Source organism: Coregonus lavaretus (assembly GCF_964263955.1).
Source record: "Coregonus lavaretus genome assembly, chromosome: 14".
Taxonomy (NCBI): domain Eukaryota; kingdom Metazoa; phylum Chordata; class Actinopteri; order Salmoniformes; family Salmonidae; genus Coregonus; species Coregonus lavaretus.
The window spans coordinates 36,385,591-36,403,406 of record NC_140001.1 but is presented as its reverse complement, the minus strand read 5'-3'; the positions used below and the strand labels follow the sequence as shown (position 1 = coordinate 36,403,406).

At 40.4% G+C, this 17,816-nt stretch overlaps 1 protein-coding gene across 1 annotated transcript in view; it reads left to right on the top strand.

Moving 5' to 3' along the window:
* The first annotated feature begins 11,530 nt into the window (after positions 1-11,530).
* LOC311141975 (lysyl oxidase homolog 2B-like) overlaps positions 11,531-17,816 on the top strand; it is a 64,173-nt gene continuing 57,887 nt past the window's right edge. Inside the window, exons 1-3 of the mRNA XM_084177512.1 lie at positions 11,531-11,673; positions 16,132-16,533; positions 16,985-17,160. Coding sequence (XP_084033638.1) covers positions 11,658-11,673; positions 16,132-16,533; positions 16,985-17,160 — 594 coding nt within the window. The 5' untranslated portion in view covers positions 11,531-11,657. The remainder of the gene's footprint in view (positions 11,674-16,131; positions 16,534-16,984; positions 17,161-17,816) is intronic.

Here is a 17,816-nt window from a genome sequence, read left to right as displayed (position 1 = left end):
TGTATATTTTCTGTTGGGTATAGGCCTACGCGAGTCATATTGACATGCAGCATGTTTAGCGCATGGTGACAGGTGCTTCCATCTGCTTGTGCTCTAGGCTACTTGTCCGCAGAAAATATTTTATGAAGGTGAAAGCCAAATCATGCCACAGCTGCTTTTTTTGAATAGGCAGTGAGAATTAATTGCATCATTGTTGCTGAGGACCATGGCAATAGAGGTGCGGTTGTAAGGCCATGCGAGTAATGGGGTTGAAAGGCCACAGGCTGTTGATTGTTTAAATTGTCTATTTTTGAGCTTCTCGAAGCGTCAATATCGATATAACGTTTCTATAAGCATTTATATACATACACTTGTTTTCTGCCATGAACCTTCTGCCTTGAACCCCTCTGTACAATATATGGTGTGACAAGCCAAAAACCTCAGCTTTGATTCTACAGTAAATTCAATTATAGGGTAGACCAAAATCTCAAATTGAATATCAATTTATTCATATGACAGTGGTATTTACACAATGGAATAGAACATCTGAATGGTCTTAAAACAGCAAAAACACAGTCTACAAAACATTATCTTTCCCTGACAGAATGACCAAATGAAAGCTATGATCCCTTATTGATGTCACTTGTTAAATCCACTTCAATCAGTGTAGATGAAGGGGAGGAGACAGGTTAAAGAAGGACGTTTAAGCCTTGAGACAATTGAGACATGGATTTACTCAATTAGAAAGAGAATTACTCCCGTCATCTTTCACCATGCAGTTCCTATTGGGCAAAACCTGAAACAACCAAAACAAGCTACAAATGCATCTAACAAGTCTGTAGAGTCACAAGTTTGATGTAGTCATTGTGTGCTAGGAATATGGGACCAAATACTACACTTTTGACAACTTTAACACACTAAGTGATCCAAATACAGTGAGGGAAAAAAGTATTTGATCCCCTGCTGATTTTGTATGTTTGCCCACTGACAAAGAAATGATCAGACTATAATTTTAATGGTAGGTTTATTTGAACAGTGAGAGACATAATAACAAACAAAAAAATACAGAAAAACGCATGTCAAAAATGATATTAATTGATTTGCATTTTAATGAGGGAAATACGTTTTTGATCCCCTCTCAATCAGAAAGATTTCTGGCTCCCAGGTGTCTTTTATACAGGTAACGAGCTGAGATTAGGAGCACACTCTTAAAGGGAGTGCTCCTAATCTCATCTTGTTACCTGTATAAAAGACACCTGTCCACAGAAGCAATCAATCAATCAGATTCCAAACTCTCCACCATGGCCAAGACCAAAGAGCTCTCCAAGGATGTCAGGGACAAGATTGTAGACCTACACAAGGCTGGAATGGGCTACAAGACCATCGCCAAGCAGCTTGGTGAGAAGGTGACAACAGTTGGTGTGATTATTCGCAAATGGAAGAAACACAAAAGAACTGTCAATCTCCCTCGGCCTGGGGCTCCATGCAAGATCTCACCTCGTGGAGTTGCAATGATCATGAGAACGGTGAGGAATCAGCCCAGAACTATACGGGAGGATCTTGTCAATGATCTCAAGGCAGCTGGGACCATAGTCACCAAGAAAACAATTGGTAACACACTACGTGAAGGACTGAAATCCTGCAGCGCCCGCAAGGTCCCCCTGCTCAAGAAAGCACATATACATGCCCGTCTGAAGTTTGCCAATGAACATCTGAATGATTCAGAGGAGAACTGGGTGAAAGTGTTGTGGTCAGATGAGACAAATCGAGCTCTTTGGCATAAACTCAACTCGCCGTGTTTGGAGGAGGAGGAATGCTGCCTATGACCCCAAGAACACCATCCCCACCGTCAAACATGGAGGTGGAAACATTATGCTTTGGGGGTGTTTTTCTGCTAAGGGGACAGGATAACTTCACCGCATCAAAGGCACGATGGACGGGGCCATATACCGTCAAATCTTGGGTGAGAACCTCCTTCTCTCAGCCAGGGCATTGAAAATGGGTCGTGGATGGGTATTCCAGCATGACAATGACCCAAAACACATGGCCAAGGCAACAAAGGAGTGGCTCAAGAAGAAGCACATTAAGGTCCTGGAGTGGCCTAGCCAGTCTCCAGACCTTAATCCCATAGAAGATCTGTGGAGGGAGCTGAAGGTTCGAGTTGCTAAACGTCAGTCTCGAAACCTTAATGACTTGGAGAAGATCTGCAAAGAGGAGTGGAACAAATCCCTCCTGAGATGTGTGCAAACCTGGTGGCCAACTACAAGAAACGTCTGACATCTGTGATTGCCAACAAGGGTTTTGCCACCAAGTACTAAGTCATGTTTTGCAGAGGGATCAAATACCTATTTCCCTCATTAAAATGCAAATCAATTTATAAAATTTTTGACATGCGTTTTTCTGGATTTTTTTGTTGTTATTCTGTCTCTCACTGTTCAAATAAACCTACCATAAAAATTATAGACTGATCATGTCTTTGTCAGTGGGCAAATGTACAAAATCAGCAGGGGATCAAATACTTTTTTCCCTCACTGTACTTATGATGTCTTCAAATGGGGTGACTAGATATATAAAGTGCTTTAATTTCTAAATGGCAAATCGAATATGTCTGAAAATACCCTAAAATAAAAGGTGACATTGTACTGTAACCTCATATCAAACATTTTATCTCAAATCCAAAATTCTGGAGAATAGAGCCACATTTTAATTTTAACATTTTGCATCACTCAAAATAAATATGTTGTGGAGTATAATTCAGTAACACCAAGATGACCCCAATTTTGACTGGTAAACTATTTATGCATACCTATTTCAAATGCTGAAAACTGGAGTTGATTTCAATCAACTGGTCCTTGTCTCTAAAATAAGATGTGCAATAAAGGATCGTACTTAAAGGGGCATTCAGAAGTTGATAGTCATTTTTGGACTTATATTAATGATATGTACCCATTGAGTGTTGAAGAATATAACTTATTAATTCCTCATGAGCTTAGCTCAACTGTTGTACCCCATCAGAACCCAAAATATTTGCTTGTTTTAGTCATGTTTGTACACACAGTAAATGTAAAAAAACACTATAGCCTTAAAACATGGTTAAAACTATTATTTTGATATCATGGATGGTCAGTCCTTGCATCCATAGCTCTGTCTATAAATATAAACCCCATCACTCAGCTTTTTACCAAAACAGGGGAGGGGAGTATGCTTTGTTATTGTTTCAACTGCCGATTACGGCTTTAATAAAAAAAACTACAATAAATGAATTACAAGGCCACTGACTAACAAGGAATTGTATAGATTAATCACTCATCAATACCTGATTCTTCCTCCTCAGTGACTGGCCCAAAAGTTTGCACTGGTCTGGCCCTTGGAGCTGAAATAATTATTCATAATAAGGTTTTTAGTTTAAAAAAATTACTGGAGTTATATATTTATTTTCTTCAGAGACAGACAAGAACGGAGACAGGGAGAGGTGGTATCAGACTTGCATGTAATGTACAGTGACCTTTTCCACATTTTGTTACGTTACAGCCTTATTCTAAAATTGATTAAATTGTTTTTTTCCTACACGCAATACCCCATAATGACAAAGCAAAAACAGGTTTTTTGAAATGTTTGCTAATTTATTAAAAATTAAAATATCACCTTTACATAAGTATTCAGACCCTTTACTCAGTACTTTGTTGAAGCACCTTTGGCAGCGATTACAGCCTTGAGTCTTCTTGGGTATGACGCTACAAGCTTGGCACACCTGTATTTGGGGAGTTTCTCCCATTCTTCTCTGCAGAGTTTCTCCCATTCTTCTCAAGCTCTGTCAGGTTGGATGGGGAGCGTTGCTGCACAGCTATTTTCAGGTCTCTCTAGAGATGTTAGATCGGGTTCATGTCCAGGCTCTGGCTGGGCCACTCAAGGACATTCAGAGACTTGTCCCGAAGCCACTCCTGCGTTGTCTTGGCTGTGTGCTTAGGGTCGTTGTCCTGTTGGAAGGTGAACCTTCGCCCCAGTCTGAGGTCCTGAGCGCTCTGTAGCAGGTTTTCATCAAGGATCTCTCTGTACTTTGCTCCGTTCATCTTTCCCTTGATCCTGACTTGTCTCCCAGTCCCTGCCGCTGAAAAACATCCCCACAGCATGATGCTGCCACCACCACCATGCTTCACCGTAGGGATGGTGCCAGGATTCCTCCAGACGTGACGCTTACCATTCAGGCCCAAGAGTTCCATCTTGGTTTCATCAGACCAGCGAATCTTGTTTCTCATGGTCTGACAGTCTTTAGGTGCCTTTTGGCAAACTCCAAACAGGCTGTCATGTGCCTTTTACTGAGGAATGACTTCCGTCTGGCCACATAAAGGCCTGATTGGTGGAGTGCTGCAGAGATGGTTGTCCTTCTGGAAGGTTCTCCCATCTCCACAGAGGAACTCTAGAGCTCTTTCAGAGTGACCATCGGGTTCTTGGTCACGTCCCTGACCAAAGCCCTTCTCCCCCGATTGCTCAGTTTGCCCGTGCGGCCAGCTCTAGGAAGAGTCTTGGTGGTTCCAAACTTCTTCCATTTAAGAATGATTGAGGCCACTGTGTTCTTGGGGACCGTCAATGCTGCAGAAATGTTTTGGTACCCTTCCCCAGATCTGTGCCTCGACACAATCCTGTCTCGGAGCTCTATGGACAATTCCTTTGACCTCATGGCTTGGTTTTTGCTCTGACATGCACTGTCAACTGTGGGACCTTATATAGACAGGTGTGTGCCTTTCCAAATCATGTCCAACCAATTGAATTTACCACAGGTGGACTCCAATCAAGTTGTAGAAACATCTCAAGGATGATCAATGGAAACAGGATGCACCTGAGCTCAATTTCGAGTCTCATAGCAAAGGGTCACAATACTTATGTAAATAAGGTATTTCTGTTTTTTCTAAAAACCTGTTTTTTCTTTGTCATAATGGGGTATTGCGTGTAGATTGCTGAGGATTTTTTATTTATTTAATCCATTCTAGAATAAGGCTGTAACGTAACAAAATGTAGAAAAAGTAAAGGGGTCTGAATACTTTCCCAAGGCACTGTGTATGTGCTGTGAGTAGGTGGCACTAGACCGGCCTATGGCACGACAACAGACGTTTGATATGCTATGTACAGTATGTTTGAAAGGAAAAAGTCATATCAGGGACGAATAAAATTTAAATACCTAGATGGGATGAAACTTACCAAGAGAAGTGAATGTAGTTGTCTTCGTGGTTTGAGGAACAATCTGTCCGCTCTCATCCCTTTGTCTCCATCTGAACGTAATCCCCGTAGTGCATTTCAATTATCATGGCTGGCCCACTAATAAAAGTCTCCCATAAGCATGGCTTGCTTGCACACATATGGAGCACAAGCAAGACTTATTTTCACATAAGGTGAAGTGATTTGTCAGCTGAGGAAAGGCACCTGCAGCAGACCCATGTTTTGGGTCACACACACAGCAAACTTTCTTGCACATGTGTAGATGTTCACAAGGATGCTAACAAGTGCACTGAGTCTCCGTTTAAATTGACATTTGTTCTCAATAATAAGTGAGAATGATATCCAAATATATACAAGTAACGTTAATGCAACAGACATATCCACACATTCTATGTTCTCTATGCAACCTTCTTTATTCACCTTAGCTATGTAACCTTACTGGTTTAACAATTGTTTACAACCACACACTTTTACCAAACACAAAACAAATGTGTATGCATCCTGTACTTCTCACAACAAGGGACGAACTGGTGACCTACCTGCTATCTGTCCAGGGTCTGCGAAATCTGGTGTGGCCGAAAAATCTATAAAAAGTCAACATGACCTGATGGTTAACTTTTCTTGTTTTCTTGTAACTTTCCGGTAGGCTAGACGCTTTCCGGCGTTTTGCTGCCTTTCACATGTCAATGTAGGTATTACACATGATTTATCGCTCTCATAACTGTAGGTGCAGCCCAGTGGAAAGCCAAAAGCTTTCTAGCTATTTCGCACTGACGGTCATTTTAACCCAATATAGTTTCTAGTGAAAGGTGGTTACACTCAGAGCCATGTTTATTTAGACTCAGCCAGCTCACAGTACAATTCCACGCAATCTTTCTTACGGGTTAACGTTTTGGTTAGCCAACAATATTTTAAGACTACAATGACTGAATACATTTCCCCACATTTGATACAAAAGGGAAAAATTTTTTTTATTGGTATTGATGAACAATGGCAAGGATGCTGTTGTATTTTCGGTTACATTCTGGTCAATAAAAATGATTTACACGTTCGTTTTTTGTCAGAAATACATGGAACCGCAACCAAATAAAACACCATTAGCCATTGCTTAAATTAATTATATTCTGAAAAGTATGTTCAGAAAAATTGCAAACAGTACATATTGGCATTCAACTACCATTTTTTAAAAGGGATTAAATAAAGACAAAATGTCTGTATATTCATTACGTTAGATTAGCCATCATGAAGAAAAAAAGGAAATATATGCTATCGGAAATATATGCTATCGCGTTTATGGTTGTATCAAAGGCTTGTGTTTTTCTGCCTTTCTAGGGAGTTTTTCCTAGCCACTGTGGTTCTACATCTGCATTGCTTGCTGTTTGGGGTTTTAGGCTGGGTTTCTGTATAGCACTTTGTGACATCTGCTGATGTAAAAGGGGCTTTATAAATAAAATTTGATTGATTGTAGCCTACTGGTTAAATTTGTGTATTTTGTCACGAATTAAGCCAAACAAAAACGCACAAAAATGCACGAAATCTGCTGCAATAGTTTTTGTACATATTTGCACGTGTGAGATTGTGTTTACCGAAGATTTAAAATGTGAGTCCTCTAATTTGATAAGTAAATAATTTTCCCTTTCTGGTTTATCATGTTGGTTCCCAGTGTCTGGAATATAATTTGTAATCATCACATCAATGTTGACTGTTCTCTTCATCCTCTGTTTGTGATTTTCCTCTTGTAATTGAAATATGTATTTTTGTTTTACTGAGTCTGTCAAATTCCCCAGGTCCTGAGTATTCCATTTCAAGAGACAAATCCAACCCCACATTTGAGTGCCCTGAAAGGCCTTTATGCATCTCCCATATTGGTTCTATGTGTTGAGTAATTCTCAGCTCTTTCTGTTGGTATTCTACTACATTGTGGTCTGTCCCAACATTAACCTTCCCCTCTAGCATCACAGACAGGAGTGGTTCTACTTTCGGCTTTGTAGAAGTTACAGACATATCTGTGGAGATCTTTTTCAGTCTTTTGATACGGAGATTATCTGCAATGAGTCCATGAGTATCATTTAACATAGTTTTTACTCTTGTTAGTTTTTGTGTTTTATTGTAGCCTGGTCCTGTGCAGTTTTCCTCACCAACTATCCTTACAGGGGTTCCAGTCATGAAGACATTTGCCAGTGCCTTTTCAAGTTCATCACTGCTTATCTGAGTCAAATTTGCAGTCTGTTTTTTCTTGACAATTGTTTCTTGATATGTGTTATGGATTTCACTGTAATGGTATGCATTCCAGAATACACTGAGTTCATTGGTCATGTGGCTTCTCCATTCACTCCCATCCACCGGTAGAACTCCACTCACCAAGTTATTGACTTGAGATGTTTGCCAGATAGTTTCTTCTGCCATATACTTTTTAAACTGGGGTCAGGTTCCTTCCTCAAGACAGTGCTCATAACCTTAAAAGATAATTCAATCTTGTTAGCTAGAACAAGTTTCACCACACTGTAAATTCAGAACTACACATTTTTAAGCAATATTATTCAATCTGTGTCTAGTTTGGTGACAGTGTTCAATCACAATTTCTTCTAAATGTGTGACTAAAACATTGCAAACAAATTTTGTTCTGAGTGTTTGTGAGTAATTTTCCACTTTTAACTTTGAAATATTATAATGACAGGCCTATATATAGGCTTAATATAGATTTAAACTAAATTCATCCCCAGCTTGTTCAATTTATGTAAAGAAAGAAGATAGATCTGTTGAAATAATTACGTACAGTTGCATTGATGTACCAGCTGGCCATTTTCTTCTGCAAGTCTTCGATTGAGATGTCTTTAGATCACTGCTCTTCAGTCCTGTAAACCCAGTATTTGGGGACGTTTCTACTATCAACAGCCACGTAAAAGCAGATGTTCCCCAAGCAGTGGCAAACATATTCCATTTGAACCGGTGACTGAGCAAGCAAACAAGAAACATTGAGAAATGCCCCCATACAATTATCCTGATCGAATATGCCATGGGAATAAGTTAGCCAGAGACACAATGAGAACATATTAAGCTGCTGCTACTTGTTAACAGACATCTCATTATCTCTCAATTATCATTCTCTTCTAGACTTTGAATATGAAAATTGGAGGGGCGGGGGGCTGCTGCATCATTCGTGGGGGACAACGTTACCTTGTTTTATCTTGTTCTTGTACCATGTTTTGTTTTGAGGTGTGTTGACTGATGTCACGTCTATGGCAAAAATTTGCTAGCTAGCTAACCAACAACTGTAACAATGTATTTAAGAGACGAGTGCTCATTGTGCAAATGTATTTATGTTTTCAATAAACATTTAAACAAAATATAGTTTACAGGTTGTCAACAATCTTAGCCAACCCCGTCTGTTTTGCCCCATAGTTGCGCATGGGTCGGTTTTGTTGCTAACCCGTCAGTCATTTCCACGGATTACATTGTTCAACATTGCCACATCAAACAAACCTAGCCTGAGGAAAACTAACTTACAAAAGTGATTTACAAAAGTTACTAAATGAACAGGCATATTGAGTGTATTTTCAACAGGCATCATAAATGCAAGTACAACACAGTCGGTGTGAAACTGCTGTAGGCCTACTTCTGGCATATCACTACACTCTTAGAAAAAAGGGTTCCAAAAAGGTTCTGCGGTTGTCCCCATAGGAGAACCCTTTTTGGTTCCAGGTAGAACTATTTTGGGTACAATGTAGAACCCTCTGTGGAAAGGGTTCTACATGGAACCCAAAAGGGTTCAACCTGGAACCAAAAGGGGTTCTTCAAAGGGTTATCCTATGGGGACAGCCGAATAACCCTTTTTGGTTCTAAATAGCACCTTTTTTTTCCTAAGAGTGTAGCAATATGTTGTGGCATATGGGGCTTTAGACCAATGTATTTTAACCTACTTTTTAGGTTGCATGTGTAGCCTACAATATTCACACAGAATACTTCTTAGCTAGACAACCTCAGGCTGATGGTTCATAGCTAGCTAGTATTTTTCTTGCTAGACCTGTTTGATATCCTGATGAAACACTCTTTTGTTTGGACATAATTCATGCTCAATGTTTATCTTTATGACAGGGTGCATTCTGACCCCTCCCCATCCCTGTGCTCTAAGACCATACGGGCCCTGGTCTAAAGTAGTGCACTATAGGGTGCATTCTTGGATTCACACTATTGTACAAATAAAGAATAGTAAAAATAAAGAAAAACCCTTGAATGAGTAGGTGTGTCCAAACTTTGGACTGGTAGTGTATGTCAGTGTGTGGTCTATTAAGACATGTTGCCATGAGATAAAGACAATTAAGACAAAGCTTAAATTGCAACTTATATCCAGGTCAAGTGAGTTTTTTCCATTTTCTTTCTGTATATAGGAGCGGTGTGGTACCACTTTCCCCTCACATGGGGGCAGGATAAGCTGCCCTGTATGCTGCTGCATGATGGTGGCATGCTCCTGGCTCTGGTCTGCTCTGTCCTGGGGCTCTGTGCTGTATTTGACGTCCACAACGCCAAAGACATTACCAACCACTACTCCTTGCACAGCTGGATTGGCATTTGCACTAAAGCACTCTTCACCGCTCAGGTTTAGTATATGTGCCACGGCCAACACACACATTAAAACGGCATTATCATAAAACAACTGTGAACTCATATTAGGCCATATTATGGCCTACTTGTATTATTCCCTACTTGGCATGTGCAGTGATTGTTAGAATTGTTATGCCATTTTCTATGGCTGTGAGAGGCTGACATATGTTTGTTTTGTTTTCAGTGGGTGGTGGCCCTTGTTGGTTTCCTCCTGCCCTGCTCACCCATGCTGCTGAAACCTGCCGATGTGTGGATGGGAGACAGCATACTGATAATCAGCATCGTGTCCTGCATCTCAGGGATCAACAATAAACTTTTCATTGTTAACTATGTGAGCCCATATGTCTCAGATTGTGCTGATCTAGGATCAGGCAGTGGTCGAAAAAGTACTCCATTTTCATACTTGAGTAAAAGTAAAGATACCTTAATAGAAAATGACTCAAGTAAAAGTGAAAGTCACCCAGTAAAATACTACTTGGGTAAAAGTCTAAAAGTATTTGTTTTTTAAATATACTTAAGTATCAAAAGTAAATGGAATTGCTAAAATATACTTAAGTATCAAAAGTAAAAGTATACATCATTTCAAATTCCTTATATTAAGCAAACCAGACGGCACAATAAAATATATATATATATATATATATATTTATGGATAGCCAGGGGCACAGTCCAACACTCAGACATCATTTACAAATGAAGCATTTGTGTTTAGTGAGTCCGCCAGATCAGAGACAGTAGGGATGACCAGGGATGTTCTCTTGATAAGTGTGTGAATTGGACCAGTTTCCTGTCAAAATGTAACGACTACTTTTGTGTGTCAGGGAAAATGTATGGAGTAAAAAGTACATTGTAGGAATGTAGTGAAGTAAAAGTAAAAGTTCGCAAAAATATAAATAGTAAAGTAAAGTACAGATACCCCAAAAAACTACTTAAGTAGTACTTTACACAACTGGGATCAGGTCCCCCATGCAATCTTATAAATTGTGATGTAAAAGGCAAAACGGATCCTACCCTGTGACTATGAATATGGGCCCTGATTAGGTTTATTTCCATTTTTGTATTCAGGACTTGGAGGAAACAATGTACTGTATAAACATATTTAAATAATGTACATGGAATTTAGGCTAGTCTCATCATTAAAGCTACAGTCTGGGATTTGGGAATCAGTTCAATGGTCATTTAAATTATTTATATTGACCATTCCATATTTGGCCGTACAAACAATCAATATGTTGTGTTCTTTTGGCGTAGAGAAAACTACAGCTAGAGTGGGCCTATTCAAGAAATACAAATTTGACATGAGGGCTATATCATTTGCACATGGTGGTAGCACTTTACCAAGGATCAGTACAAAGAGTAACTATCAGATGCTGTCGCGGACTACATGGCATTGGTGGATACAATAGGGCGGCTATAGAAGTGCACAATGGACAAAACATGTGTGTCTTTGCTTTCTGCCAACCATTCAACTCATGATAAAAGTGTGCTTTTTTGGTTCTTGGTGCCAATTTGTACCAATGTGTCACAAAATGAGGGTTGTTGAGTTGGATTTTGCTGTCCTTCTGCGATGCTGTCGCGTCCCACTGTCGCTCCAAATACCCAGGAATTCAGGCTATTCCATTTTCAGCGCTCACCGCTCAGGCCATTGGTGAGGTCATTTCAGCAGTGGGCGTAACTGGGCAGATCCACAAGGCATACATTTGTCGGAAGCCGCAATGAAATTGCAAGGGGGAGTGAAAGTTTAGCGGGGAAAACCATCCGAAAGTCACGTAGCAATTCTTGTGGAGTAAAAAGATAAATTCGTGACTTAGGCATCATATCAGGCAGCCATATATAGGCTTCAATAGGATCAAGATCATTTTATGAAAATCGTCTGTGGTGAGAGCTTTTTTTTTTAAGTAAGTGGAAATAACTTGAAAATTGGGTTAATGCAACAATTATTGAAGGATATTACTGGAAACATGTGTTTGATAGGCTATTTGGTCTTTGTGCTTCTCATTAAATTAAAACAAATTTGGCTACTTATGCTTATGCCACGTATAACCAAACACACTCTGATTTCATGTTGATAATGACATCTGGTTGTTAATGGTTTCTGTGTCTAGACTTTTGTATTTGCAATATGGATTGTAGGGTATACTGAGAATACATCACAATCTGTTTCACAATGTTCCCAAATAAGGATGCCAGCATATTGTGGGAGTGCTGATATGATTTATGCCAGGTATGGATAGTTGTGGGGTTTGTGTGGGTGCCATGTGTAAGGTGCACAGTATTCAACTACAGTTTAGTTGCAGTTACTTGGGGTGAGAGAAACAAATGCCTCTGCTTTTGTGGACACTGATCTTACTGATTTCTCACTTCTGCCAATGATGATTTGTGATTGCAGTCTAGCTCAGTTGGTAGACATGGCGTTTGCAATGCCAGGGTTGTGGGTTCGATTCCCACAGGGGGCCAGTAGGAAAATGTATGCACTCACTAATTGTAAGTCGCTCTGGATAAGAGGGTCTGCTAAATGACTAAAATGTAAAATGTATATAGCCTATAGTAGTTATGTAATTAGGTTGCAGAGAATGTTAGTTATATGGCATACATACCTATGTATTATTACCTGGATGTGCTGTTCTGTGCTATAAATCAATGGCATGTGCCAGGAATTCTCTGGCTTGATTCTAGTTTACTGTCTTGTCCTTGAAGGAACAGTGAATAACTATTCAAGTTTATGATTTGGTTAACTTTGGTAACACTTTCTATGAGCTGCCTGTATGTAATGCATTTATAGAGTCTTCTCTCACCATCTCATAGTGCATGATAAGACTCCTTTCAGTGCTTCTATAATTATCCAGTTAATTCTTCACATTCTAACGGTCTGAGCAAGGTATTAGGAAGGCTCCAACTCTTTGTTCTGACCTGACATATTGAACCCGGAACCTTCTCCTTATGATGCCCTACTGTCCATAGTCAGTGGAAATTATGTGTCTAGCTGTTTCGAGGGGAAACATGACAAGAAAAAATGAGTGCCCCTTTTTTCGATGTGTCAGCATGGAATTAATGTTGTCTTTCTTTTTTTTAAAGCAGTGAAAGAAGCGTTCTAGGTGGTTGATGGATGCTGCTGTGTTGAGTTTCTCTGCCTGCACATACTGGTTTCCACTTAAGACCAAATGGAGGCAGAGCTTCCTGGATACCCTGCTTTGTTTGATTGGCGGGTGCTAGATGACTTCTGTTTGATCCAAGAGGTCACCATTTCATGGGGTGGTCCATCTTATACTTTTGAATCTTTACCTTACATTTGCTCTAGGAACTTTTTTTGTGATACTGTACTGCACTCCACTTTGAGCCCCTAAATCTTTGAGTGCTGAAGCAGGATGGAGTTTAAATGAAAGATATGGTCAAGTATCTTAGATTACAGATCACATTAGTCATACAGTACTGTAGCTTCTGTGTGTATCTTATTCATGTGGTTTAATGAAAACATCAGGCTGGTTATGAGGCCTACGTGGTGCTGTGAGGGGATGCAGACCCTGTGGGCTTGATTCCAGCTGTTGGGCTTGATTTTATAATGTCTATGTTTTGTTACTTGTGTAACCAACAGCCCACGTTACATTGAGGAAAAAAGAAAGATGCTGGTAAATGGAAAGATCCAACTCCCACTGCCAGACATACATAACCTTTAGTTTACATCACTTGAAAGCCACTATATTGTTGAATTGCTTAATGCTTTGTGTGAAATGTTGCTGCAGTCTTGAAAGGAGGTATGCTTTTTAATTAAAACCATATCTCATGCATACAGTATATTTTAATGTAGTTGATACTGGTTATGAAACCATGACTTGATTTAGCCGCTATTGCTCAGGTCTTTGATGATAGGCTATGTGTTCTACAGATGTACATTTGGGGGTTTAAATGTTCTTTCTTACTGACTCTAAAGGGTCCAAGAGGCACTTTGGAGCAGGGGTCATGGTACATAAATCCATGTTTTTCTCTGTGACTTCATGCCACATGACATCCTGCCACAATTGACCAGAGCGGAAGTGATAGTTTATTGTTGTTGTTAAGCCCCCCCCCCCCCCCCCCCCAAGCCTTGGCTTCCAGGCCTCGCTCACGTTGTTCTCTAGAGCCCGGGGAAGTTCATATTAGAAAAGTAGGTATGGGTGGAGCGCTGATTACCAGCGGCTGCTGGCTGATTGGCTGTGAGTAGACGTAGATTTTTCAAAAACAACCACCCCTTCCATATCCCTCTTCAGGGGTGAAAATTATCCAGAGTAAGCTAATTTACTGTGCTAGCATTGCTAGCATACTATACTGTATTTTTGTAATGTATATTTCAGAAATTGTTTTTATTTTATTTTTTATATAATTTGGTTGAAATGACACTACCCCACGTGGGCACCAGTGAAAATTATTGGCTTTCGGTTTCGAATCTCCACCTCTGTTTGAATGTGCCTATTCAAATTTTTGGGAGAACTTTCACAGGCTTTCATAATTCATACTGAAGGGGAGATGAAAGGTAGCGGCTGATAGAAGCTACCCCAAGCCCAACTCTGTTTCCCCACACCTAGAAAACATTTACCTCAATTGACCCTTCGCTAAGCCCCACCCCAGAATTTTGGGTAACCAATCACAGCGCAATGGATAGCAACTTTCATCAGTCCGACACCTCGGACAAGCTCACGTTTCAAATCATGAAAGCCAGTGAGGGCTTTTCTTTAAAAAATGTAGTGTTTAAATGGCTCAATAATTTAACAGTGCACCAGGGGTACTTGCTACTGTGATTCCTGAAATGCAGAGCCTGTTCTAATCCAAAATTATATTTTTGTTACATTGTTTGCTAGCTCATCTGGTTAGCTAGCTCTCAGATCACCAAATGTTGATTTACGCTAGCTAGCTAGCCTCTTAAAGTACCACATTTCTTAACTGCCCAGAGCTTACCCATGGTGTTGCACAACGATTGATGTCAATAAGTCAAGGTTTTAGTCAAAGTATGATATATTTGGTCTTTTTTTCTCGAGTCAATGCTGTGTGTTTCCCCTATGATATGACATACTAATACTTTTTAATCTACATGTATTTTCAGCCAAAGCCTGCACTTGGCCGCCTGAACTATGGAGCAAATTAAAATAGGGGGTGCAAACCTATGTTTTTGCACCTCCACTTTTTTACCAGAAAATGTACATAATCCATTGGATAATTGGTCAATTTTCACTTATTTTTTAGCTAGTCAGTATTAAATATACAATATATACAGTGCATTCGGAAAGTATTCTGACCCCTTTACTTTTTCCACAAGTTGAAAAAGTCAAGTGGTCTGAATACTTTCCGAATGCACTGTATAATCATATAAATCTATGTAACTTCAGTGATTTGGTCAAATTTAACAAAGTAAAAAAGGAAGTTACTTGTTTCATAAATTACGTGAGTAAGAGTACAAGTACAGCCCACAGAGAGTAGCAAGAAAAGGACTAGTTCCACCCAAAATGTACTTAACCTTTTACTGCAGTGGGCTGAATCAGGGTCACACAGAGTGATTCTTGGTAGTCTTAAACAAATCTACTTTGAAACAAAAACAGAACATTTGCTGTTATTGGCAAAGAGGTTTGTAACTCTTTTCTTGTTGGTCTATTAACTAATTTACTGCATCGTGATGTCACCATGGAAGGCCAAAACTCCCTCCCACCAAAACAGGCTGAAATTTTAGGTGGTCTTTTCAAATAGCTCTTATAAATAGCTCTTACACTAAAAGGGCATTATTATCATTTTCACAATTTCACAGTATTTTTCCAAATTCATAGTGTGGAAATATATATAAAACACATGGGCCTTTAAGTACATGTAATGCGTTACTTGTAGCATGTTACTACCCACCTCCGCTTGTTAGCTCCAAAAGTGGTTAGTAGCTTTGACTGCTTGCTGACAGTGAATGCAGAGCCATTCAGTGGCTAGCTACACTACAAACATAATTTTACGAGGTTCCCGTGAAGCAATTGTAATGACAGTCCACCACAACATACCCAAGTGTCTCCTGATTAGCAAGGGGTAGTCTGTGTTTAATTTCATTGCGTTTTAAAAACACAGTTTGAGATCATTGGCTTCCCAGGAAAATGTTGTCCGAGGTTGCAACAGTAACCAAGAGCGTGGGGCTTAGCGAAGGGTCAATTGGCGTTACTGTAATTCTTTGAATGTAGGGGAAGCACTGGCTGCCCTCAGTAATCTCCTTTGCTGCGATCCTGAATTCCAAACCCCCATGCAGTCTTCCTGTGAAAAACCATATGACAAAGTAGCCAAAGGAATTTTAAATGGGTAATGTTATTTTCCTACTCTCTGCCTACTCTCCCACAGATAACCTCTTCTGTCTACTGTCTGACTTGACAGACACTACCATGCTGGCCGCCTGGTCGCTCCCCTGCTGCTTCACCATCCTGTTGGGCCTGTTAGAATTGTGCCGGGCCCAGTACGAACACCTAGGCTACCCACACGGCTATCCACAGGGCTACCCAGAGCCCGAGCAGGAGCAGTACACTGCCCCGGAGCTGCAAGCTGACACACCCAGGATACAGCTGCGTTTGGCGGGGGACAAGCGCAAGCACAATGAGGGGCGCGTGGAGGTTTTCTATGATGGCGAGTGGGGCACAGTCTGTGATGATGACTTCTCCATCCACTCTGCCCAGGTGGTGTGCAGGGAGTTGGGCTACCTGGAGGCTGTCTCCTGGTCTCCGTCCTCTAAATATGGGAAAGGAGAGGGTAAGATGTCCGTTATTGCACTTCAAACCATTATACGTGTAATGATAAGGGAAAGGGGAAATAATTGACTATTTTAGGGGATGTTTTTTTATTGGCCAGGTTTAATCAATTTTCCCACTGAAGCTTTTCAATAGTACATTTGGATTTATATTTATTCAGAGATATTTCACTGACAGGCCGGCTTACCATGAATAAATGCTGGATGTTTTGGATTACCGGTAGTTCTCTTTGTCTACGTTCTGACTCATCTTTTACCAAAATGAATAAGGCACATCTGTAGTGGAGATACATTAGGAATAAGGTAGTGAGTGTACAATCTCAGCAGCATAATTGCTGTCATTGTGCAGTCCACTTTGCTAAAGTTGCTTGGCTGTTTGACCTTGCTAGCTACCACTTCTCAGGTGAAAGAAAGATTTATCCCTAATGTGTTGAGAATCCTGCTGTTTTTCAGGGCGCATCTGGTATGACAATGTCCAATGCACTGGGAAAGAGAAGACCCTGGCACTGTGCACGTCCAACGGGATTGGTGTGTCCGACTGCAAGCACACAGAGGACGTAGGCGTTGTGTGCAGTGACAAAAGGATCCCAGGATTTAAATTCATCAACACCATGGCCAATAATGTGGAGGTAAACAACCTACCTACTATAAAGCCTGTCTTAGTTAGACACAAAGGGGTGGTTTCCTGGACACAGATTAAGCCTAATCCTGGACAGAAAAAAAATATTAAATGGAGATTCTAGGACTAGGCTTAATCTGTGTCCAGGAAACGGCCCCAAAGACACTTGCCTTTGGTTGACGTTGTTGACTGATTTTTTGCACTGTAATGGGCCAGAACATTTGGTTCCTGACTGCTCGTAAGAGAAGGCCCTCACAACTGGTCTTATTGAGCTGGTCTGTGCAGAGTGGAGACACACCTTTTGACAGCATCTAAGTAGTACATGTGGCTTTTCAAAAAAGTGAATAGTCAAGTCAAAAATAAATTGTGAACCCAATGACCACATGTGAAGTTTTTCAAAGAAAGTGAGGCTACTGGTAACTAACTAAATAAGTAATCATAGGTGTTGCACTCATAACTGTCACTGTAATCCTGCTGGGCTCTTAAAGGCTTCATTTTGCACCTCATGGTGGTATGTCCTATAAGCCTACAGCTAATTGCCACCAAAGGCAGAGTGTTATCTTGTTGCTTTGCTCACTCTGCAGGCCCTCAAGTGTTCACATTCCAATCTTATGAGGGGAGTGCAGACCAGAGCTCTCCGAGTTTCAGCTCAAACCATAAGACTCC